At 46.5% G+C, this 24015-nt stretch overlaps 1 protein-coding gene across 2 annotated transcripts in view; it reads left to right on the top strand.

Annotated features, from left to right (window-relative positions):
• The window catches only part of jakmip2 (janus kinase and microtubule interacting protein 2), a 439655-nt gene that overhangs the window by 346201 nt on the left and 69439 nt on the right, over positions 1-24015 (top strand). For both annotated transcript variants that reach the window (XM_085995146.1, XM_085995144.1), the window contains exons 15-17: positions 2807-2905; positions 14843-14896; positions 17854-17919. In XM_085995146.1, the coding sequence (XP_085851272.1) occupies positions 2807-2905; positions 14843-14896; positions 17854-17919 (219 nt within the window). The remainder of the gene's footprint in view (positions 1-2806; positions 2906-14842; positions 14897-17853; positions 17920-24015) is intronic.

The raw sequence follows: 24015 nt of genomic DNA, 5'->3' as shown, positions 1-24015 counted from the left end.
GGCAAGGGGGAGACGGGCGATGTTACAGAGGTGGAAATAGGCGGTCTTAGTTATGCCGCGGATATGTGGTCAGAAGCTCATTTCAGGGTCAAAATTACACCAAGGTTGCGAACAATGTGGTTCAGCCTCAGACAAATGTTAGGGAGAGGGATGGAGTCAGTGGCTAGGGAACGGAGTTTGTGGTGGGGACCGAAAACAATAGCTTCGGTCTTCGCACTATTTAATTGGAGAAAATTTCTTCTCATCCAGAACTGGATGTTGGACAAGCAGTCTGACAATTTAGAGTCCGTGGAGGGGTCGAGAGAAGTGGTGATGAGGTAGAGTTGGGTGTTGTCAGCATACACGTGGAAACTGACGCTGTGTTTTCGGATGATGTCGCCAAGGGGCAACATGTAGATGAGAAATAGGAAGGGGCCAAGCATAGATCCTTGGGGGACACCAGATGTAACGATGCGGGAGTGGGAAGAGAAGCCGTTGCAGGTGATTCTCTGACTAAGATTAGACAAGTAAGAATGGAACCAGGCGAGTGCAGTCCCACCCAGCTGGACAACGGTGGAGAGGTGTTGGAGAAAGATGGAGTGGTCAACCGTGTCAAAGCCTGCAGACAAGTCAAGAAGGACGAGGAGGGATAGTTTACCTTTGTCAGAGTCACGAAGGATGTTATTTGTCACTTTGATGAGAGCCGTTTCCGTACTGTGGCAAGGGCGGAAACCTGATTGGAAAGATTCAAACATGGAGTTGCGGGAAAGATGGGCACGAATTTGGGAGGCAACAACACATTCAAAGACTTTGGAGAGGAAAGGGAGGTTGGAGATGGGGCGGTAGTTTGCAAGGACGCAGGGGTCAAGGGTTGTGTTTTTTGAGGTGAGGGGTGATGACGGCAGATTTGAGGGTGAGGGGGACATTACCTGAGGAGAGAGAACCGTTAATAATGTCAGCTAACATGGGAGCCAGTAAAGGAAGTTGGGTAGTCAGCAGTTTGTTGGGAATAGGGTCGAGGGAGCAGGAAGTTGATCTCATGGACAAGATGAGTGCAGAGACATCATGAAGGGAGATCGGAGAGAAACTGCAGAAAGATGTGAGTTCAGGGCTAGGGTAGGGGGGAACCTTAGAGGAAGTTTGGCCCGGTGGGCTAGGGGAAGGAAGGGAAGTGGCAGAGGCAGCTGAATGGATGGTCTCAATCTTAGAGACAAAGAAGTCCATGAGCTCCTCACACTTGTTGTCGGAGGTGAGGGTGGAGGAGACAGGGGAGACGGGTTTAAGAAGATGGTTAGCAGTGGAGAATAAAAGCCGGGGTTTATCTTTGCATTCCAGAATGATTCTGGAATTGTGAGCAATTTTGGCAGTCGAGAGCAGGACCCAATAATGCTTTATGTGCTCCAGCCAGATCTGGCAGTGAATGGCTAAACCAGTTGTCCGCCATATCCGTTCAAGTCTGCGTCCCTTGGACTTAAGAGAGTGAAGATGAGGACTGTACCAGGGGGATTGGCCAGGGTGAGAGTAATTGTTTTAGTAGGGACTAGGGCATCAAAAGTTGTGGCGAGGGTGTGGTTGAGCAGATCAGTAGCTGCAAAAATGCCATGGTGAATGGAGGGCCAAAGGCTGGACAGTTCAGATTTCATAAGTGCAGTTATAAGAGAGTTGGGAGAGAGTTTTTTCCAGGGGCGGACACGGAAGGAAGTAGGGTTAGGTGGGGTGGGGGAAGGGGAGATGTGCGTGGAGAGCGATACGAGCAAGTAGTCAGAGATGGCCTTATCTGCAATTGACACGATGGGAGTAGTGAGGCCACGAGAGATGGCAGGGTCGAGGGGGTGACTGTGAATATGGGTTGGGGTGTTTACATGAAGGGAGAGTAAAAGGAGGATAGGAGACTAATGAACTCAGAGGAGAGAGAGCATGATTAATTGAGATGGAGGTTGAAATCACCGAGGATGAGAAGTCGCTCAGTGCAGAGGTTGAGGGAGGAAAGCAGTGAAGATATCTTGGTAATAAAATTTTTATGGTACTTGGGTGGGCGGTAGAGAATGAGAATTTTAAATGAGAGGTGAGAGGGGTGGAATAAGGTGAGATGCTCAAAGGAGCAGAAAGTGTCGGAGGAGCAGGGGAACAGACCAAGGTGTGATTTGGTGATGAGAGCCACACTGCCACCACGGCGGTCTGAGTGGGGCAAGTGGTGGAAGGTATAGCCAGGCGGGGAGGCTTCATTTAAGGGTAAGGTGTCATCACCCCTCAGCCAAGTCTGGAGTAAACTCAGACCAGAGCCATGGGAGTAAATCGTCCTGTCTGTGACGGTTCCAAGCATCCTGAATGAAATTAGCTGTTTTCCTGGCAGGCACAAAATTGGTCATAATTGGCACTGACATTTCTCAATTTCCCTCGAAGATTTTGTAGTGATGGCTAATGTAGGAAATGGAGATGTCATGCTGGAGCAGTAAAGGTTGCTGTTGTTAGTGTGGGATATGATCCTTGCTCTAGCTGACTCAATAGTGCTAATAAGGCTGGCATTTATATAGCCTTATCACATTTCTTGGAAACACCTCTTCATTTGCAATGAATTACTCTGAAGTGCATGAATTATTGTTATGTTGATTTACTCTACATCTTAGCTGTGCTATCTCTGGACTAACAGGGATTGATGCTGGGTTCCAAAAGCTTTTCCATTCCCCAGTACTGACAGTCCTCACCTTGTTAGCCACAAAAATAAATTCACCAAATGCACCAACCTACGACAAGGTAGATTTATGCAGCTTTTCTGAATTAATCTGAATGTTTCACCATCTGTTATTTATGCCCTTTCTATTTGCAGGAGAGGGAGAGAAGGTCTCCTGCCTTTAACCTCCAGATCACACCTTTCTCAGATGGTGTAAGTGCTCTTCAGATCTACTGCATGCAGGAAGGTGTAAAGGTATGTGTTGACATACATTCAAATCTAATTCTGTTCACGAAATTAAGAGTGCCACATATTTCCACATGGTCAGAATCGGTATTTTTTTTTCGTTGATGGGATGTGGGCGTCGCTGGCAATGCCAGCATTTATTGGCCATCCCTAATTGCCCTTGAGAAGGTGGTGGTGAGCCATCTCCTTGAACCGCTGCAGTCCGTGTGGTGAAGGTACTCTCATAGTGCTGTTAGGGAGGGAGTTCCAGGATTTTGATCCAGCAACGATGAAGGAACGGCGATACATTTCCAAGTCAGGATGGTATGTAACTTGGAGGGGAATTTGCAGATGATGGTGTTCCCATGCGCCTGCTGCCCTTGTCCTTCTAGGTGGTAGAGGTTGCGGGTTTGGGTGGTGCTGTCAAAGAAGCCTTGGCAAGTTGCTGCAGTGCATCTTGTAGATGGTCCACACTGCGGCCACGGTACGCCGGTGGTGGATGGGTGCAAATCAAGTGAACTGCTTTGTCCTGGATGCTGTCGAGCTTGTTCAGTGTTGCTGGAGCTGCACTCGTCCAGGCAAGTGGAGAGTATTCCATCACACTTCTGATTTGTGCCTTGTAGATGGTTGAAAGTCTTTAGGGAGTCAGGAGGTGAGACACTCACCACAGAATACCCAGCCTCTGGCCTGCTCTTGTGGCCACACTATTTACGTGGTCCAATTAAGTTTCTGATCAATGGTGACTCCCCAGGATGTTGCTTGTGGGGGAATTCGGCGATGGTAATGCCGTTGAATGTCAAGGGACAGTGGTTAGACTCTCACTTGTTGGAGAAAGTCATTGCCTGACACTTGTGTGGTGCGAATGTGACTTGCCACTTATCAGCCCAAGTCTGAATGTTGTCCAGGTCTTGTTGCATGCGGGCATGGACTGCTTAATTGTTGAGGAGTTGCGAATGGAACTGAACACTGTGCAATCATCAGTGAACATCCCACTTCTGACCTTATGATGGAGGGAAGGTCATTGATGAAGCAGTTAAAGATGGTTAGGCCTAGGACACTGCCCTGAGGAACTCTTGCAGCGATGTCCTGGGGCTGTGATGATTGACCTCAAACAACCACAACCATCTCCCGTTGTGCTAGGTATGACTCCTGCCAGTGGAGAGTTTTCCCCCTGATTCCCATTGACTTCAATTTTACTAGGGTTCCTTGATGCCACACTCGGTCAAATGCTGCCTTGATGTCAAGGGCAGTGACTCTCACCTCACCTCTGGAATTCAGCTCTTTTGTCCATGTTAGGACCAAGGCTGTAATGAGGTCTGGAGCCGAGTGGTCTTGGCAGAACCCAAACTGAGCATCGGTGAGCAGGTCATTGGTGAGAAAGTGCTGCTTGATAGCACTGTCGATGACGCCTTCCATCACTTCGCTGATGGTTGAGAGTAGACTGACGGAGAGGTAATTGGCCGGATTGGATTTGTCCTGCTTTTTGTGAACAGGACATACCTGGGCAGTTTTCCACATTGTTGGGTAGATGCCAATATTGTAGCTGTACTGGAACAGCTTGGCTAGAGGCGTGGCTAGTTCTGGAGCACAAGTCTCCAGCACAATAGCTGGGATGTTGTCGGGGCCCATAACCTTTGCTGTATCCAGTGCGCTCAGCCATTTCTTGATATCACGTGGAGTGAATCGATTTGGCTGAAGACTGGCTTCTGTGATGGTGGGGACCTCAGGAGTAGGCCGATATGGATCATCCACTTGGCACTTCTGGCTGAAGATGGTTGCAAACACTTCAGCCTTGTCTTTTGCACTCACGTGCTGGGCTCCACCATCATTGAGGATGGGGATATTCATCCTCCTCCCGTTAGTTGTTTAATGGTCCACCACCATTCACGACTGGATGTGGTAGGACTGCAGAGCTTTAATTTGATCCGTTGATTGTGGGATCGGTTAGCTCTGTCTATAGCATGCTGCTTCCACTGTTTAGCATGCATGTAGTCCTGTGCTGTAGCTTCCCCAGGTTGGCACCTCATTTTTAGGCACGCCTGCTGCTGCTCCTGGCATGCGCTTCTGTACTCCTGATTGAACTAGGGTTGGTCCCCTGGCTTGATGGTACTGATAGAGTGAGGGATATGCCGGGCCATGAGGTTACAGAGTGTGGTGGAATACAATTCTGCTGCAGCTGATGATCCACAGTGCCTCATGGATGCCCAGTTTTGAGCTGCTAGATCTGTTCTGAATCTATCCCATTTAGCACGGTGGTAGTGCCACACAACACGATGGAGGGTGTTCTCAGTGTGAAGACGAGATATTGTCTCCACAAGGACTGTGCGGTGGTCACTGCTACCAATGCTGTCATGGACAGATGCATCTGCGACAGGAGGTTGGTGAGGACGAGGTCAAGTATGTTTTTCCATCCTGTTGATTATCTCAACACCTGTCGCAGGCACAGTCTGTCAGTTATGTCCTTCATGATTCTGCCAGCTCGGTCAGTAGTGGTGCTACTGAGCCACTCTTGGTGATAGACATTGAAGTCTCCCACCCAGAGTACATTCTGTGCCCTTGCTACCCTCAGTGCTTCTTCCAAGTTGTGTTCAACATGGAGGAGTACTGATTCATCAGCTGAGGGAGGGCGGTAGGTGGTAATCAGCAGGAGGTTTCCTTGCCCATTCTTGACCTGAAGCCATAAGACTTCATGGGGTCCAGAGTCAATGTTGAGGACTCCCAGGGCCACTCCTTCCTGACAGTATACCACTGTGCCGCCACCTATGGTGGGTCTGTCCTGCCGGTGGGACGGGACATACCCAGGGATGGTGATGTCTGGGGCATTGGCTGAAATGTATGATTCTGTGAGTATGACAATGTCAGGCTGTTGCTTGACTAGTCTGTGGGACAGCTCTCCCAATTTTGGCACAAGTCCCCAGATGTTAGTCATTGTTGATGTAAAAAGACTACTGAGCACTTGGTTTGAGTATAAAACAAGGCTTTAATTAACTGTTTCAAAACAATGAGATTTCTAGTTACATCACTAGTTCTTGGTTACAGAAACATCCTGAGCAAGCTGGGCCCACGCCCGAGTATTTATACTCCTTGGACGGCGCCACCAGCTGGCTGCCCAGTGTTACTTCATAAGCCATGATAAGATTCATGACATCAGCCATAGAATTATACAGCACAGAAAGAGGCCTTTCGACCCATCGTGTCCACGCCGTCCATCAAGCCCTGTCTGTTCTAATCCCATTTTTCAGCACTTGGTCCATAGTCTTGTATGCTATGGTGTTTCAAATGCTCATCTAAATGCTTCTTGAATGTTGTCAGGGTTCCTGCCTCTGCCACCCCTTCAGGCAGTGAGTTCTAGATTCCAACCACCCTCTGGGTGAAAAAGTTTTTCCTCAAATCCCCTCTAAACCTCCTGCCCCTTACCTTGAAACTATGCCCCCTGGTTATTGACCCCTCTACTAAGGGGAAAAGTTCCTTTCTATCTACCCTATCTATGCCCCTCATAATTTTGTACACCTCAATCAGGTCCCCCCTCAGCCTTCTCTGCTCTAAGGAAAACAACCCCAGTCTGTCCAGCCTCTGTTCATAGCGGAAGTGCTCCAGCCCAGGTAACATCCTGGTGAATCTCCTCTGCACCCTTTCCAATGCAATCACATCCCTCCTATAGTGTGGCGACCAGAACTGCACATAGTCTTCTTCTTCTTCTTAGGCAGTCCCTCAGAACCAAGGATGACTTGCTTCCACTTTAAAAATGAGTTTGCAGGTGACTGATGAGTCCAATGCGGGACCTACAGTCTCTGTCACAGTTGGGGCAGACGGTGGTTGAAGGGGCGAGTGGGTGGGGTGCTTGGGTTGACGTGCACTCCTTGCGCTGCCTGCGCTTGGCTTCCGCTTGCTCCCAGCGGAGAGACTCGGGGTGTTCGGCGCCTTCCCGGATGCTTCTCCTCCACTTTGTGCAGTCTTGGGCCAGGGATTCCCAGGTGTCCGTGGGGATGTTGCACTTTTTCAAGGAGGCTTTGAGGGTGTCCTTGAAGCGTTTCCTCTGCCCACCTGTGGCTCTCTTGCTGTGCCGGAGCTCCGAGTAGAGCGCTTGTTTTGAGAGTCTCGTATCGGGCATGTGGACAATGTGACCCATCCATCGGAGCTGATCGAGCATGGTCAAAACTTCGATGCTGGGGATGTTGGCCTGAGCAAGAACACTGATGTTGGTGCGCCTATCCTGCCAATGGATTTGCAGGATCTTGCGGAGGCAGCGTTGGTGGTACCTCTCCAGTGCTTTGAGGTGCCTGCTGTACATGGTCCATGTCTCTGAGGCATACAGGAGGGCAGGTATCACTGCTGCTCTGTAGACCATGAGCTTAGTGCTGGGTTGGAGGTTGGCAAGGCACACAGTATTCCAGCTGTGGCCTAACTAGCATTTTGTACAGCTCCATCATAACCTCCCTGCTCTTATATTCTATGCCTCGGCTAGTGAGGAGAACTTTGCAGGGTTGACTGGGCTGGGTGTGCCTTTGTGTCTGAAGCTGGTACCGGTGCCGAGTTCGATGCCAGCTGGTCTGTCTGGTTTTATTCTTATTATTGCTTTTTGTAGCTATTTGTTACAACTGAGTTCGCTAGGCCATTTCAGAGGGCAGTTAAGAGTCAACCAGTATTTTGCTTTTGTAAGAGTCAACCATATTGATGTGTGTCTGGAGTCACATATAGGCCAGACCAGGGAAGGACAGCAGATTCCCTAAAGGATATTAGTGAACCAGATGGGTTTTTACGACAATCTGATAGTTCTATGACTGATACTAGTTTTTTATTCCAGATTTTTTTAATTAACTGAATGTAAATTTCCGAGCTGCCATGGTAGGATTTGGACTCGCATCTACTGGATCATTATTCCAGGCCTCTGGATAACTAGTCCAGTAACATAACCACTATGCTACCGTTCCCGTATAACATCACAATCCTGGGTTACCGCTATTAAAGGGTTGTTTGAAGGTGGGGAGAATTGTACCTGTACTATTTAAATCTATGGAATCTTAGACAGATTACTTGCAATCTGAATATTATTGCACCCCTGAAAAAAGGTGCGTTTAACTCAGTTATGAGACATAAAAGCTTTCCTAAGAGAGTAGTTCATATTGTACGTTAGATACAGGCCTTTCATCTCTCGGGCCTAGGTTCAAATCTAACTTGCACGGATGTGTTGAAAGTTTTCTCTGTCAGCTGCAAAGGTTATTAATTTAGCACTGACTTGACAGTGTCACTTGACACAAGCTACAGGATGCGATAGGCCTTGTTCTTCTAAAATTAGGGCTGAATAAAGGGAGTTGCACTCCATGTCAATCTATGCTTAATCCAGGCTGGGAATGCTGGCTGTTACCACTGAATAGGGAAAACTTCTCAGCACCAATATCCCTCACCCCAATGAATATAGAATTTGTTATTTTTGGAGTACGTTTTCCACCATTGTGAAAATGTGGATTGGTACTAAGAAATGTGTCGGCTTTTTAGGGATAACTTTTGAAATGTAACTCTCAGTGCGGGGGGAGGAAGTGGTGGGGTGGTGGGTGGTGATGGGGGTAGATCTTGGCAGGCTGAGAGCACACACTGAAAATTTGGGCACGTGCTCCCTACACTATTTCATCCACTAATGTTTAATATCTGCACTGTAGGAACATGCCTTTGTGGATTCTTCTTGTCAGCTTGGCTCAGTTGGTAGCAGAAGGTTGTGGGTTCAAGCTCCACTCTGGGATTTGAGCAATTAATCTAGACTGAGGGGATTCTGCATTGTCAGCCTTTCAACCAAGTTCTTGTCTGTCTGTTCCACTGGCTCAGGCGGGTGTTAAAGATCTCACGTCGCTTCTCAAAGATGAGCAGGGAATTCCCCTGGTCAGCATTCCTCCCTGAACCAAAACCATCAAAAACAAATTGCCTGGCCATTCAGCTCATTGCTATCTTTGGGATCTGGGGCACAAAATGGCTGCTGCATTTAGTTACATAACAAAAGTTACTGCATTTCAAAGTAATTCATGGGGATAATTTTTGTCTCTCTATTGCCTCCTTTTTTAGTGTGAAGGGGGCGGGAGCAAGCTGAAAATACTGAAAATAATGTTAATTCCGACTTCCCAGCCAATGGAATTTTGCAGTGGGACTTGATTTGGGCCAACAATCCTGCCAGAAGCAGGCAGAGCCTCGTTATTCCAAGAGAATTGGAGACTTATGACATCTTCAGACCCCCAGTGCCATTTTTGCTGTCACCAGCGAGATTCCCGCTCGATGATAAACCCACCCACCGTTCATGGGTGGTACAGGGCAGGAAAAGGCCAGATCCAGAAAAGCAACCCATACTACGCCAAGTGTGACCTTCCCATAATTCTTGCCAGATATCCTTGTGGCCTGCCTAAGATTGGGAATTAGTATTAAAATATGTACCTTTTTGTGCTATTGGACTTATAACCACTAGGACTTGGCTGCCAACTGAGGGGAGACTTTCATCGCATTAGTCTGGGCTAGATTCAAACCCAGGTCCAGGGTAACTTACCAGCCCACCTTAGCATTAGGTTATCAAATTCACCAATTTTCTGTCTGCTTGTGACAAGTTAGAGGGATCTCTGGAGGCAGGTCCGGGAATATTAACAATTTTACTGATTTAGCAGTTTTGAGCCTTCAGGATTACCTGAATTGCTCTCCATGCTCCATCATGCATTGTCCTCTGCCCCTTGAATTATGTCCTCTGTCACCCTCTCGCCCCCTGCCCTCTCTGCCTTTAAGCTGCTGCTGCCGGCTGCTGCTGCCGGCCAATGCTCAGTGTCTGACCTGCCAGATTTCCCGCCCTCTCAAAAAACGGCGAGCTGTCTGTTGGCGCTCGAAACATGTGGGCGGCTCGCCGACTACATTTAAATGAGGACCAACCATCGAAATGGTTCGGGTCTCTCGCCAATATCGGGCGGACATTGCGTGCCCTCCTCCCACTGCCTTCCCAATGTATGCCACAAACCAAAATCAGGGCCGTGGAACGTGAAGCACTTGCAGATGGTTCCAGGTGATTAACTGTTACTTGTGCAAGTCTGTCTTTCTCTGATTTGATTCGGCCTGTTGCTATACATGAATTAACATCTGGCAGCAGCTGTAGCATTAAGCACCAATTTATGCATGGAGAATACCAGATGGCTGTAAGCTTGGAGCAATGCTCACGTGACTTACAAATAACAGCTTTTAATTTTCTGTGAATGTTTCTATTCCAGGAATACTGCTGTGTATACCGTGCTAATCTTATGATCTACCCAGGAAGATTCTAGATTACCTCTGCCAGCCCTCACAGCAACCCCTCCCTCTTCCAGTTGCAGACTGGCCTCTTGAATGCACTGCCCCAAGTTCCAGTCTTGAAGGTTATGGTTGGGGCCAGTGTGGGTGATCTGATATCCTCTCAGGAGAGTTACATATGAACATAGAAAATTGAAAGGCAGGAAAATACCAGTTGGCCCATTAAGCCTGACCCACACTCGTGATGCCTGGAGCAGCATGACTGGACACTTCCCACTCCCCAGCGGCCATGTAATCTCCTGGGAGAGGCAAAACCCAGGGCCAATAAGGGAAAACATTCTTGAAAATTTCTCTCCGCCCCTCAGCTGATCACAACCAGTCCAGGAGATCACATGGACCAGTGTTATCTGTAAAGCCACTTACCTCCTATATGATGCAACCTCTGCCCAATCAAACTGCAGCACATACATCAAAATGGTGGAGATTTGTCTTTGTGCTCCTTGGTAAACTGCTTTGTAAGGTTTTATGGATTAAACTTTGCTTTTACTTGCGTTAAGCAGCAATGGGAAGAGCCAATGCTATTTTGGCTTCTGTATACAGACAAAATGGTGACCTCTTTAAAAGTTGAAAGCCATAGGATTAAAGGAGCAAAGGCAACATAGATACAAAATTGGCTAAGGGACAGAAAGCAGAGAGTAATGGTGAACGGTTGTTTTTCAAACTGGAGGGAAGTATACAGTGATGTCCCCCAGAGGTCGGTATTAGGACCACTGCTCTTTTTGATATATATTAATGACCTGGACATGGGTATACAGGGCATAATTTCAAAGTTTGCAGATGACACAAATTTCAGAAATGTAGGGGTCGATTTTTGTGGAGCCGTCAGGCGGGGTTTCAGGCATGTGGGGGGAGGGAAATCCCGAATTTGGGGGTCCCGATACCATCCCAGCCAAAACCCCGCTCCACGGAACTTTCAGGGGCGGCGGGTACCCGCCCCGCACTGGGACCCGCCGAAACCAGGCGGGAAGGGATTAGTGCCAATTAACTGCCTGTTAACAGGTAGTTAACAGGCAGTTAACAGGCAGTTTTTAGCCTAATCCCTATTTTGAGGGGTTTCGTGTAGGTTTCCCGATGGCTCCAAACCACGTCAGGTTAGAGCAGGCGGGCCGTCGGGTTGAAGGAGTTGGAGGGGTGCTCAGGTGAGTGAAGGGTGCATGAGTGCAAAGGTAAGTGTGTTTGGTGTGTTTAAAGTGTGTAAAGAACTTTTATGTACCTGTACTTACCTTAACAGCCTTTCTTCCTGCAGCCGTCGGGAGCCCATCACTCAACCGGAACTTAAAGCTGAACGGCTGCGATCTGTGAAAAGTGACAGCCTTCAGCTTTGAGTGCCGATGTGAGTTCTAACTGAGTCTATGCAGAAGGACTCATGTCAGAACTCAGACTGTCAGTGTTTGACAGCTTCAAACAGCTGTGAAACACTGATATTTCATCTGTCAGGAACTCTTGACAGATGAAATTTCAGTCTGTGACGTCACCTGTTGCCGGGTGGTCCTTAATTGGCCTGCTGAGCCCACTAGGCGGGCTCAACAAGGTCAATCAAGGGAACATCGCACGGATTGGCCGGACTTCGAAGTAGGCGGGTCTAAAACCCGAAAGTTGTAGTCCCGCCTTCTTCCTGACAGCTTCGGGAAAATCGACCCCGTAGTAACCGATGAGGAAGATAGTAACAGACTTCAGGAGGACATAGACAGACTGGTAAAATGGCAGATGAAATTTAACACAGAAAAGTGTGAAGTGATGCATTTTGGTAGGCAGAAGGAGTTCAAAGGCAATATAAACTAAATGGTACAATTTTAAAGGGGATGTAGGAACAGAGAGACCTGAGAGTATATGTACACAAATGTTTGAAGGTTGCAGGATAAGTCGAGAAGGCTATTAAAAAGGTTTATTAATAGAGTACAAAAACAAGGAAGTTATGCTAAACCTTTATAAAACAGTGGTTAGGCCTCAGCTGGAATATTGTGTTCAATTTTGGGCACCACACTTTGGGAAGGATGTCAATGCCTTAGCGAGGGTGCAGAGGAGACTTACTAGAATGCTACCAGGGTCGAGGGACTTCAGTTATGTGGAGAGACTGCAGAAGCTGGGGTTGTTCTCCTTAGAGCAGAGAAGGTTAAGAGGAGATTTGTTGAGGTGTTCAAAATCATGAAGGGTTTTGACAGAGTAAATAAGGAGAAACTGTTTCCAGTGGCAGGAGGGTCAGTAACCACAGGACACAGATTTAAGGTGATTGGCAAAAGAACCAGAGGTGACAGGAGGAAAACAAAAGCAAAATACTGCGTATGCTGGAAATCTGAAATAAAAACAGAAAATGCTGGAAACACTCAGAAGGTCAGACAGCATCGTGGAGAGAGAAACAGAGTTAACGTTTCAGGTCGATGACGTTTTGTCAGAACTGAAAAAAGTTAGAGATATAACAAGTTTTAAGCAAGTGCAGGGGCTGGGAAAGGGGAGAGGGGAGGAAAGAACAAAAGGGAAGGTCTGTGAGAGGGTGGAAGGCAGGAGAGATTAAGAGACCAAAGGGATGATGGTGCGAGGCAAAAGGAGATGGTAATGGGACAATAAAGGAACCAAAAGATGGGTCTAGAGGAGGTGTAAATGGGAATGACAGAATCATCAAAAGCTGCCGTCTGAAAAAATGGGGGCAGTGTTTAAGATCTGTAATTGTTGAACTCGATGTTGAGCCCAGAAGGCTGTAAAGTGCCTAATCGAAAGATAAATTGCTGTTTCTCGAGCTTACGTTGAGCTTCATTGGAATAGTGTAGGAGGCTGAAGACAGAGAGGTCAGAGTGGGAGTGGAGCGGGGAATTAAAGTGACAGGCGACATGAGGAAACCTCTTTCTACACAGTAAGTTGCTGTGATCTGGAATGCACTGCCTGAAATGGTGGTGGAAGCAGATTCAATAGGAACTTTCAAAAGGGAATTGGAAAAATACCCGAAGGGAAGAAATTTACAGAGCTATGGGGAAAGAGTAGGGGGGTGGGACTAATTGGATAGCTCTTTCAAAGAGAAGTCATGGGCACGATGGGCCGAATGGTCTCCTTCTGTGCTGTATCATTCTACGAATCTATGGTGCTATAATCACCACCTCTAAGTCGCCTAGCCTGCAGTCTATCAGGTTACCAGCAGTGGAATCTGTGCCATTATCATAAGTCTGTAAATACATGGTTATAGGGGAGAGAGTAAGGCAGTGGGATGAGATTTGGATTAGCCTAGCTGACAGCCAACACAGACACGATGGGCCGAATGGCCATCTTCTGTGCTAAAATACCTATAGTTCTGTAGGTCTATCTCACGCTCCTTACCAGGAGTCTGTGTACATACACCACCAGGAAACTATCTACAACCCCTCTCACTAGACTGCTAAGGAATTGTCAGACACAACTCTCCCATAATGCTACTTGGCATCCTGCCCAGTTATTCTCAGGAACTTAATGTATTTATCTCTACCGCAAGCCCGCATGCCTCTCCCTTCCTCCTACGTAGATTAACATAATGAGATTAGACATATATTCTGCTGGGTATCAAGCTTGCATTTAAATGCTGCACACGCACACATACAGCAGTAATTGTATATTATCAAAAACAAACCTTAGCTTTAACTGTGACTGCAAGTGTACTTGGCCGACACTTACCCTGTAGCGACTATGTTGCCATGAGTTGTGATACTTATTTAACTTTGGGTAGCCAACTAGAGTCTGAGGTGTAATAGGTGTTCGGTAATCTGGTTTGTCTCTTGTTCCCTAGAAGAATGATCCCTTACCTCTGTAATTATCACCTTAATCTCCCTGTTCTAATTGTGCTGTACTGCCTCTGGTTATAGTTTTCAAATCCATTGATGCAGTTTGCACTGCACTCGATTTTTCAGTTTCTGACGTCTGTTTTGACGAGAGCAGTCCTGTGACTTTAAGCCTGCCGGGAATGGTAAAAGCGGGGCTCCTATTTTTCCCTCCGTCAAAGAATCAGCAGATTCTCCCAGTTCTACAGAAGTATTACAGGTGGTGATAAACAAATCTACAAAACCAACACACAGCTGTAGTAGTATCAGATTGCATCATTGACAGTTTGAAAGATGATGATTGAAAATACAAGTTCATTTACAGATATTTAATTTACCTCTTTATCGATTAACTTTGCACCTGTCAAGGTGAAGGATGACCTTTACACAGCTCCTTATCTCGTCTCCCAGAACTTCACATAAAATGATTTATTTTGGAATTCAAAAGTTATGTAGACAAATGCAGCAGCCACTTTGGATACAACAAGATCCCACATGGTGACCAGTTGATTTGTTTTTCACGGTGTTGGTTGAGGGGCGAATATTGGTAGGTCTCTGAGAGAACTCAGCTCTTCAAATAATGCCATTGAATCTTTAACATCAACCTGAACCAGGACATTGATTTAATGTCTCATCTGAACAATGTCACCTCTAGCAATGCACCATTCCCTGAGCACCTCACTTAAGTATTGTTTCAGGTTCTGTGTGCAAGGGCTTGAACCCATCCCCACAACATGGCAGCTCTGTGGGAGGAATCTTACATAAAGGGTGCATTAGTTAATTAGGTTATCATTCATTGTTATATTTATGCTCTTTGATTTGTATTTGACTTTTGTGATAATTAATCTGCTAAATATCTCTGGAATAATTTACTTCACAGGATGTGTCCATTCATGACCTCATTAAACAGCTGGACATACTGGGAGATAATGGGGTAAGTTCTTTTCCCCCTCACAAAGTTGTACATATCCAGTGAAAACTCATTATTACAAACTCTGTATTGCAGGTCTCCCTTTATAACTGATGGGCTTCCCGGTCTTGCCTTGTATTTTTAGTGCAGGAGCTCACATTTCAATGATATCAACCCCTGATTGATTGCTCAGTGGGTAAATACACTGCCACCCACTGGCCAGTGTGGAACTGAAGTTACGAGGGGGTGGATTCCACCCCCCATCCCCACCCCTCCCAGCAGGCTTCGGGTGTCTGGGCGCCTGCCAAGTGCATGGCAGGCCCGGTCCTTTCTGAAAATGGTGCAGGTTGTATAACAGGCGAGCGATCCGCAACCATCCATTTTGTGCCCCCACTGAAATGGAAGTTTATCCCCTTGGTGTCTCGGCTCAAACTTGAGCAAAGTACCAAAGGGCAGCCAACACAATTGAACTGAGCTAGGATTCTGCATCTTCAAGAGCGGAGGGGACAGATTTGGAGGCAAGAAAAAGACATAAAACTGCTTTGTTGTCTCTTGAATTTGTAAAAGAAGATTTGGCTGCATTTAGTGCCCTGGTTTTACTTTTTTGGGTTTGTATCACAAGAGACAGAAGCTGTTAAAAAAAGTTTATTAAATTAAATAGCTAATTATTAGTTAACGATTAATTATATATTCATTACGTTACTGTTTCCAACACTACTTGTCCTCTCATGCTCCCACCATGAGCAATGGGAGAGCACTCAAGAAAATGACCCACAGTAATTCTGGACACATCTGTGTCATTTCATCTGTTTCATGTCACAAACTGTTCGCCATCAGTCTGCATTTAATGAGTTATAAAAAGTGAGGGGGAACTGAAAAACTGAACAGGACTAATGCTGACTGTCTCTCAAGACCGTCAGTAAGGTTGTATAAATTGATCATTCATTCTAGTAAACCAATGCCGTGGCAGCTTGGACATGCTCAGCTGTAGAAACCCTACAAGATAACTGGAGGTTGAGCGCATATCACTGCTGAGGCAAAACACTGTCCTCTTCCTCCTCCTCCATAGAACACAAAAGCTCTGAAATTGTGAAAGTTTAAAAAACATCCACCAGAATAACAGGCTACCGATTGATTGTGTGTCGCTAATACTCTAGCAGGGATACTGTCTATTATACACAGTGCCAGGACTGCATTAGTGGGCTGTGCTGACCCTCAGTCAGGTGGCTGACGTGTGATTGTGTTGGAGCATCACATACTGGCTCTTTTGATTCCATGCTCTGTTTTGAAAGGGTGCTGGGATCAGCAGGTGAGATCCTCTGTATCCAGGGAATGACACGGGTGCCTACAATATTGTTTGGGGTCAGATCCTCCCTTTGAAAATGGTGAAAGTGTGAAAGGACAAGAAGCTTTACTACTCCCTGGCGGAGGAGCTTTGTGTCTAAGAAAAACAAATGGACCTGCGCTTATCCTCACAGACATATCAACCAATGGACAGAATAGTCTATGGCTTTATAATGGAACTGATTTATTTTTCTCCCATGTTTTCTCCCTTCCTTTGGTCTCTCTTTGCTGTGGGAGTCAGGCTAGAGACTTGCTTCCAGCTTTTCCATAATGGCTGCTACACAGAAGGCGTATCACAGTGAACAGGGTTAATTCCTCCACCCCCCTCACTTTCCTTCCTCCTTCCCTGTGGGAAAGTGTTTGATTTCTCCACGGTGCTCCTCCTTGCGATGGCACAGTTAAGATCAGGGACTCACCAGGTGGAATGTCCTTGCGCACTTGTAGCATCATGTCATTTCCTGGATGAGCAGGCAAGCAAGCTGCACCTAGGCCTTTGATAATGCTGGCCTTGGGCCGGCAGCTGGGAGTTGCACACAAGTAATACAGGAAGACTCCTCTGCTGGACTCTTTCCCCTTTACCGTGGGGAGAGTCCCTGCCAGTTATCTCTCTGCTAATGCTTCTTTCTGCCAAGGCACCTATGGAAGATGCTCAGTGTGTGGTGTGTGTGTGTGTGGTGTGTGGATGAAGGGGGGAGATGATCCTTATATGAGAATCTGTACCATTCCACCTTTTGCAATGTACGGTGGTTAATTGCCCATTCAAATCACAGTTAGCATAGAAGGTCAGGAAGCATCGAGGAGAGAGAAACAGAGTTAACATTTCAGGTCGAGGATCCTCGACCCAAAACGTTAACTCTGTTTCTCGCTCCTCGATGCTGCCTGACCTGCTGAGTGCCTCCAGCATTTTCTGTTATTATTTCAGATTTCCAGCATCTGGAGTATTTTGCTATTGCACAGTTAACATAGCCCTGATAAAGATTGAAATGACGTTAAAATGTCACCTGGGATCTGCTTTTAAACATTCAGACCAGTGTTGCCAGCTGTGATATGTAAACCCTGCCACGATTCGAATGCTGAAGGCGGAAATTAAATGTGCTCTGCGTAGCCACGGCAACAAAACAGTCGGGCACTTTGATGATGATTCTTAATTATACGGCACAACAGCTAATGACATTTTTCCAGTTGAAAAGTATTGTATGCTATGAATAGAGTTTGTATGATGTGTGCCTCAGATTTAAAAAAGCCTTTGTGTTGTTATTGTAGGGCGTATTCTCCAATCTGGTGCTTGAAGTATGGGGCAGGGCTGACAGCAAGCACTGGTGGGGAAATCACTGGCTTTATAGCTCCAATCTGCCATCCGTTGACTTAAATGGATAAAAATCAGGGGCTGTGGGCCGATGGTTCCTGACCCACGCTAGGCGTGCTCAATCAGAGAATGTGCCCCTTATATTCCAGTTTATAGCATTCTATTTGTGAAGTTAAATGAGATGTCTGATTTTTTTCATTTATATTAGGTGTCGGACAGTTGCAGTTGAATTGCATCCAGTAATATATTTCGAACATTTTTCTAACTGATGCTTTCATTACTGCTAATCTGTCTATACATGCATTTCATAGTAAAACATTTTTTTTTCTAGAATCTGAGAAATGAGGAGCAAGTGGCAATTATCCAGGCGAGCACCGTGCTGTCTCTGGCGGAGAAGGTAGAGTTGAACGTTTGTAGGTTTTTCTGATTTTTGAGGAAGTATCATCCCAATTGGACTGTGGAAAGACCCGACAATGTGTTGTGCCTAGACTTCCAAAAAACATTGGACAAAGTTCCTCAGGAAAGGCTACTAGTTAAGTTAAAACAGTGAAGAGCCAAGCTATTCCACTCCTAGTCATTATCTGGCGCTTCCCATGGCAAAGCGTGCGTGTGAATATCAGGTGAGGATAGGATTGACCCCAAGGATCAATTGCTTGCTCGCACTTACTAGGGGTAATTCCTCGCTCCAGCGCTCCCAGCGGGGAGTGGCGCTCACAGGAAGCGCATCTTGGTAAATCACGGTTGCGCAATTTGTGATTATGGACTGCAAATCATGGACTGCACTCCTGTGATTTCCTGGTTTATGCTCCCCGTGAGTTCCACTCGCCACTGGGAGCTCCTACTGTCACTTTGGTGGGCCCTGTTGTCTGACTGCTCCCCTGACATCAAGTCCTGGATGAGACAGATTTCTCTCCAATTCAACATTAGTAAGACCCAGAAATCTCCACACATTAGCCCTGCTTCTATTTGGCTCCAGCTGCTCCAGCTGCTTGCTCAAGCTGAAGCCAGTAGTGTGCAATCTTAGTGCCTGTGTCAGGTGGAGCTCTCATCAGCCTTTTGAGATTCACCCTACAGAAACTCTGGTTTGTCCAAAATGTTGCTGCCCTCCTGTTCGCCTGCAATAATTGCCATTAACCTATCACCGCCAGTCCTGTCCAATCTTCATGTGGTCCCTTTCCCCCAAGCATTGAATCTCATCCTTGTTTACAAATCACTCTATGGCCTTGCCCCACCGTACAACTGCCACGTCTTCTGGCCCTATATGTCAGTGCTTGCCCTCCAGTTTTCCAACTCTTGCCCCTGTTGTATCCCCCATTCCTCGCCCTTCACCCTCAGTGATGGGGCCTTCAGCTATCCCGGCCCCACACTCTGGAACTCTCTCCCTGGACCCCTCCTCTTCCTGTCGCTCTTCCCACCTTCAAAAGCCTCCTCAAATCCTGCTTCTCAGTCACCGCCTCTAATTTCCTCCTGTTATACCTTGGTCTCCATTTTTCCTCTGGGAAGTTCGTTAACCAGTAACTTATTTCAGGCAGGAGATGGCCATCAGTCCATTTTGCCAGCCCATTATCCCCCTCCATCCCCTTTCCTGTGTGATATCTCTATAACATGTAGCACATTTAATAAATCATGAACCCCTTCAGATGCCGAAAACTTGTCTGCTCAGAAATGTAAGTTGCTGTTGTTATTTCCTGTTTGAAACCTCTCAGAGCTTCCTGTTGCCCCACCTGTGATGGCTGTTTGTCCCATAAGTTAATCAGTGTTTTGCTAAAGAAATTCTGTCTCAATTGCCCATTGATGGTATGGGGGTAAAATTCAATGTTGGTGCACGTGTAAGCGGGTGGTAGCGGATTGGCTGCCCCTTATACGCCCCATCCTATTTTACTTTACATTTACTTTATCGGAAAGGAAAATCAGGCGAGGTGTATAACAGGGCGGATGATTCGCTACCGCCTGTCTGATGCACCTCCCCCCACCCCAAAATTGAACTGTGTCCTGACTCAGGAATTCTGTACATGGCAAAAAAGTCTCAACTTATTGAACATCTTAATATTCTGAAGACTTCTATCAAATTTCTCCTTAGTCTCTCTGCAAGAAAAGAGGCCTAAATGAACATAAGCATCATACAGCATCTACTGGGTGCCTACCTTTGTACTTATTTCCCTACATTTTTTAGCTATATATAATATTTGAGCAGTTTTATCCTCACATATATAAGTTAACTTGACAAACAATATCGTGTGCAGCAACTTTTAGTCAAGGAGTTATGGGAATATCTCAGTAAAGAATTTGAGTGGCCAACCATAACTCGGTCCCTACATGCAGCAAGTCCTGGATGCCATTCAAGCTTGGGCTGATAAGTGGCAGGTAATATTCAAATCACACAAGTGGCAGGCAATGACTATCTCCAACAAGTGAGCATCTAACCACCGCCCCATGACATTCAACGGCATTACCATCGCCGAATCCCCCACCATCAACATCTTGGGGGTCACCATTGACCAGAAACTTAACTGGACCAGCCACATAAATATTGTGGCACCAAGAGCAGGTCAGAGGCTGGGTATTCTGTGACAAGTGTCTCACCTCCTGACTCCCCAAAACCTTTCCACCAGGACTGTGATGGACTACTCGCCACTTGCCTGGATGAGTGCAGCTCCAACAACACTCAAGAAGCTCAACACCATCCAAGACAAAGCAGTCCGCTTGATTGGCACCCCATCCACCACCTTAAACATTCACTCCCTCCACCACCAGTGTTCCGTGGCTGCAGTGTGTACCATCTACAAGATGCATTGCAGCAACTCGCCAAGGCTTCTTTGGCAGCACCTCCCAAACCCGTGACCTCTACCACCTAGAAGGACAAGGGCAGCAGGCACATGGGAACACCACCACCTCCAAGTTCCCCTCCAAGTCACACACCATCCTGACTTGGAAGTATATCACCGTTCCTTCACTGTTGCTGGGTCAAAATCCTGGAACTCCCTCCCTAATTGGAGTAGCTTCACCACATGGACTGCAGCGGTTCAAGAAGGCGGCTCACCGCCACCTTCTCAAGAGCAACTAGGGATGGGCAATAAATGCTGGCCTTGCCAGTGCTGCCCACATCCCATGAAAAAAAAATGTATAAATCAGAAACATATATAGATGATACTAGCCTCTTATTTATCCAGTCTTCAACTGCACAAAAGCCATTTTTCAACATAGTGCTTTTTCTATCCCACTTTATCTGCAAAAATCCTGTGATATGACTTTCCAAATCTCATATTTTTAATGTACAGTTTAAAAATGTTTAAAACTATATTCTGAATAAGTCAAGACTCCTTGTATAATAACTAATGTTATAGAGCTCCTTTCTGGTGTTCCAGCAATTGGGTTTTACTAAAATGCTAAAAGTTAATGATGTGCTGCCCTCTAGTGGTTGTGCTGTAGAATTAGCAGTGACATTTTCTCTCTCTTGCTCCATGTTGGGTCCTTTAAGCAGCACTTTCTGGGTGTGCCTCAAGTAGGGTTGTCAACTCTGGTTGGACAGATTCCTGGAGGTTTCATCACATGACCTCCCGCCTCCAACCGCCCCATCCACTCAAACAGCCTTTTTTCTCCCTCTCCAATATTTCTATAATTAATAAACATTTTTTTAAGTCCAACCCTCCAAAGAGCACCCATTTCTGCACTTATATGTAACTTTTCCCTCTGTGCGAGATTACCAATGAATATCAGGCAAATGATCATCTACCTGCTGTGGGCCAGTGCTCACTGGGAATTTCGCTGAGTCCGTTCAAAACTCATTTCACATCAGATTCAGCCAGCAGACTTGAGGCTTACCTCCCATCAGTCTGATCTAGATTTAAAGTCTGGTTCTCGAAGGAGAGTCTGCTGTAAAGCACGGTGCCACCCAGTTGCCCATGATGACATTTATTGTCATAGTTCAATCCTGAAAATGGGATCCTGACTATGACAACCGGTCTTTAGAGCATGCACAGAGAAAGGAGAAACAACATTGTAAACATGGAAGTGGCGTCAGCGATTATTTGCTTTGGCAGCCTAATCTATTGTAAGGTTAGTACAATATAAGGAGTAACGTGGAAAGAAATATGCAAACAATTATCCATCCACAACAAATAAATGGTTAGAATTAATAAATGGAAAACACAATAGTGCTCAGCAGCAATTCCAAAGTAACTTGGGAAAACCCGTTACCAGCGGAAACTGCACATAACTCGACTTCTGTCTAAATAATTAAAAACAGAAAAGAGACATGACAGAAACCTTCCAGGAGTATAATGCAAGGAACATCAGTGTCACATTAGCCTTTTCAGGACAGTTGAGGCTGATTTTAATTACTTTTACAGACCCTTTGTTCCAAGCAGATCTATACCATTCTTTCTCAGTTTGGGAAGATCTGTGTTAAAGAAATCTGATGATGCCTTTTTGCCTCACCTCCCTCCACCCCCTTGCAGATAATTGGGAGCAGAAAGCCCAGGCCACCCTGTTGTTATGTAAAAGCGTTTGCCAAACCTTTATATGAAGCATTCATGTAAATCGCACCATAACTCATGTCGTGTGTGCTTGATGGTATCATGCCTTAAATGACACAAGATCGTTAAACAGATACAGCAGAAAAAGGCCATCAAACTCGGCCATTAGAAAGAACCTACTGGCCCATCCAACTGTTAAATGATTCCTGGGGTTTTGCCTCCATTATCCTTTCTGGCAATCCGTTCCTCATGTCAGTCAATCACTCTTTGTGTGCAGAAGAACATCTTGACATTTGTCTTAAATTTGCATTTTGCTGGTTTGAAATTGTGCCACCTTGTCTCATTGCCACGGTTTCATTGGAGGCGATGGTCTGGATTTACTTTCAGTGCGCCTCTTGAGGTCTAAGGCCCCTCGCACAGCTTTCTCCTTCTCCCTTGTTCCAGCATTGAAGACTTGCCAAACTATTTTTCCTCAAGATTGCGGCTCTTTAAAGAAGCTGCATTTGTTTAATAATGTAAAGATAGTTCTGGTGGAATAATTAAAGGCAATTGAATGGGACAGAATTGGGTAGACGTGCCCCTTCGCTGCACTCTGGGGAATTTGCATTCCCCAGTCTCAGAGCGAGGAAGAAGGGATAGACACCCATTATTGTCAGGTCTTCGCCCCCATTGTGATTCCCCAAGGTGCCTGTATTAAGTGTAGGCCCAGTGTTGGTAATTTATGAGCTGGGAGCGAGCGAATCCACTTGTTGGGTACCCCAGTGCAAGGGCACCAATAACCTGGCTCTGCGGCCTGCCCTCAAGCCCCTGACAATTACAGGGTCAGCGGTGGTCTCGGGAGAAGGGTAAGACATGGAGGCAGGTAACGATTTTTTAAAAATTTAGATCTCCTCCTCCCTCCCAGGATGATTTAAGGCACCTCAGAGCAGCAGCCAGAATGGCCGATTGTCGGAGGCCCAAACAGCGGTGGCGGTCTGATTTCTTTGCGATTATTTTTTTAGGCGCAGTGCCCAGCTAGGGGGTAGCCTTAGCCTGGAGTCCACCTGCTCCATGCAAACGAGCTGGGAGGAGGACAAATGTGAGCAGCTGCTTTCAACGGGTGCCCACAGAGGACAATGTCCACCAGCACTGCGCATTGCACTGACTTCCTGTTACAAAAAAGCTAGCAATACTCAAGAGTGGCATCAACAATAGAAGAGGCAGTTTCTCCATCACACAATGTACCTGGTACATTCATTTGGAATTAACTAAGAATTTTACATATTCTTTAACATCTTTTTACTAAATGAATCAGATTGGGATGTGTTTTTCCTGGCCTAATGATTTATGGGGTGTCCTTGCAGAATCTGATGTTGAACAGTGCAGGGGAAAAATTGGGTACAGCCCATTTTGGGGTGCTAATATCAGCTGGGTGCAAAGTTTAGCACCCGGCACTAATTATTGCCTCTGACTGCAAAATTCGCCTCTATCGCCCTGGAGGTGATTTGAGCGCTAAATCAAGTGCTACACACCTCTCTTAAGGCGCTAATGTCGGGGAGCGAGGTGCTACCTCAACGCTACCGAAGCTCAGGCGATGTCAGTTACCATGGAAACCAGACAGACTGGCGCCGTCCAGTTCTTAAAGGGGAGGGGCCATCTTGCTGGCCAGCCACACCCTACTCATTGCAGCCTTGAATCTCGGCCTGGAGAGACCTCTAAAGCAATTGCGTTGGAAGCACTAATGGATAGGCCCAGGGAAAGAGCTTGGCGCTTAGGAACCTCAAAGGTGGTGCTGAGGGTGTTAAATCTCTCCAGACATGTGTCTCGCTCTCAACCTGCGTGTACCAAAAATGTTGCCAACAAGAAAAGGCAGAAAGCGCCCGCCTTTAAATAGCGCTCCCCCAGCCCCTTCCCGACTTGAAAACGTTCCCCTCTACCTGTCGTTCCTCGTGGCAGGTGCTAAGGCAACGGACGTGACTCAATATCCGGTCCGAGGCGCTGCTCGCTTGACTGACGTCATGATCTGCGGGCGCAGGAGA

Source organism: Somniosus microcephalus, chromosome 8 (assembly GCF_052327205.1).
Source record: "Somniosus microcephalus isolate GS21.2 chromosome 8, FLI_Smic_1.0, whole genome shotgun sequence".
In the NCBI taxonomy this organism is placed as follows: Eukaryota; Metazoa; Chordata; class Chondrichthyes; order Squaliformes; family Somniosidae; genus Somniosus; species Somniosus microcephalus.
Note: the sequence above shows the minus strand (reverse complement) of the source record. Positions and strands in the feature narration are given on the sequence as shown.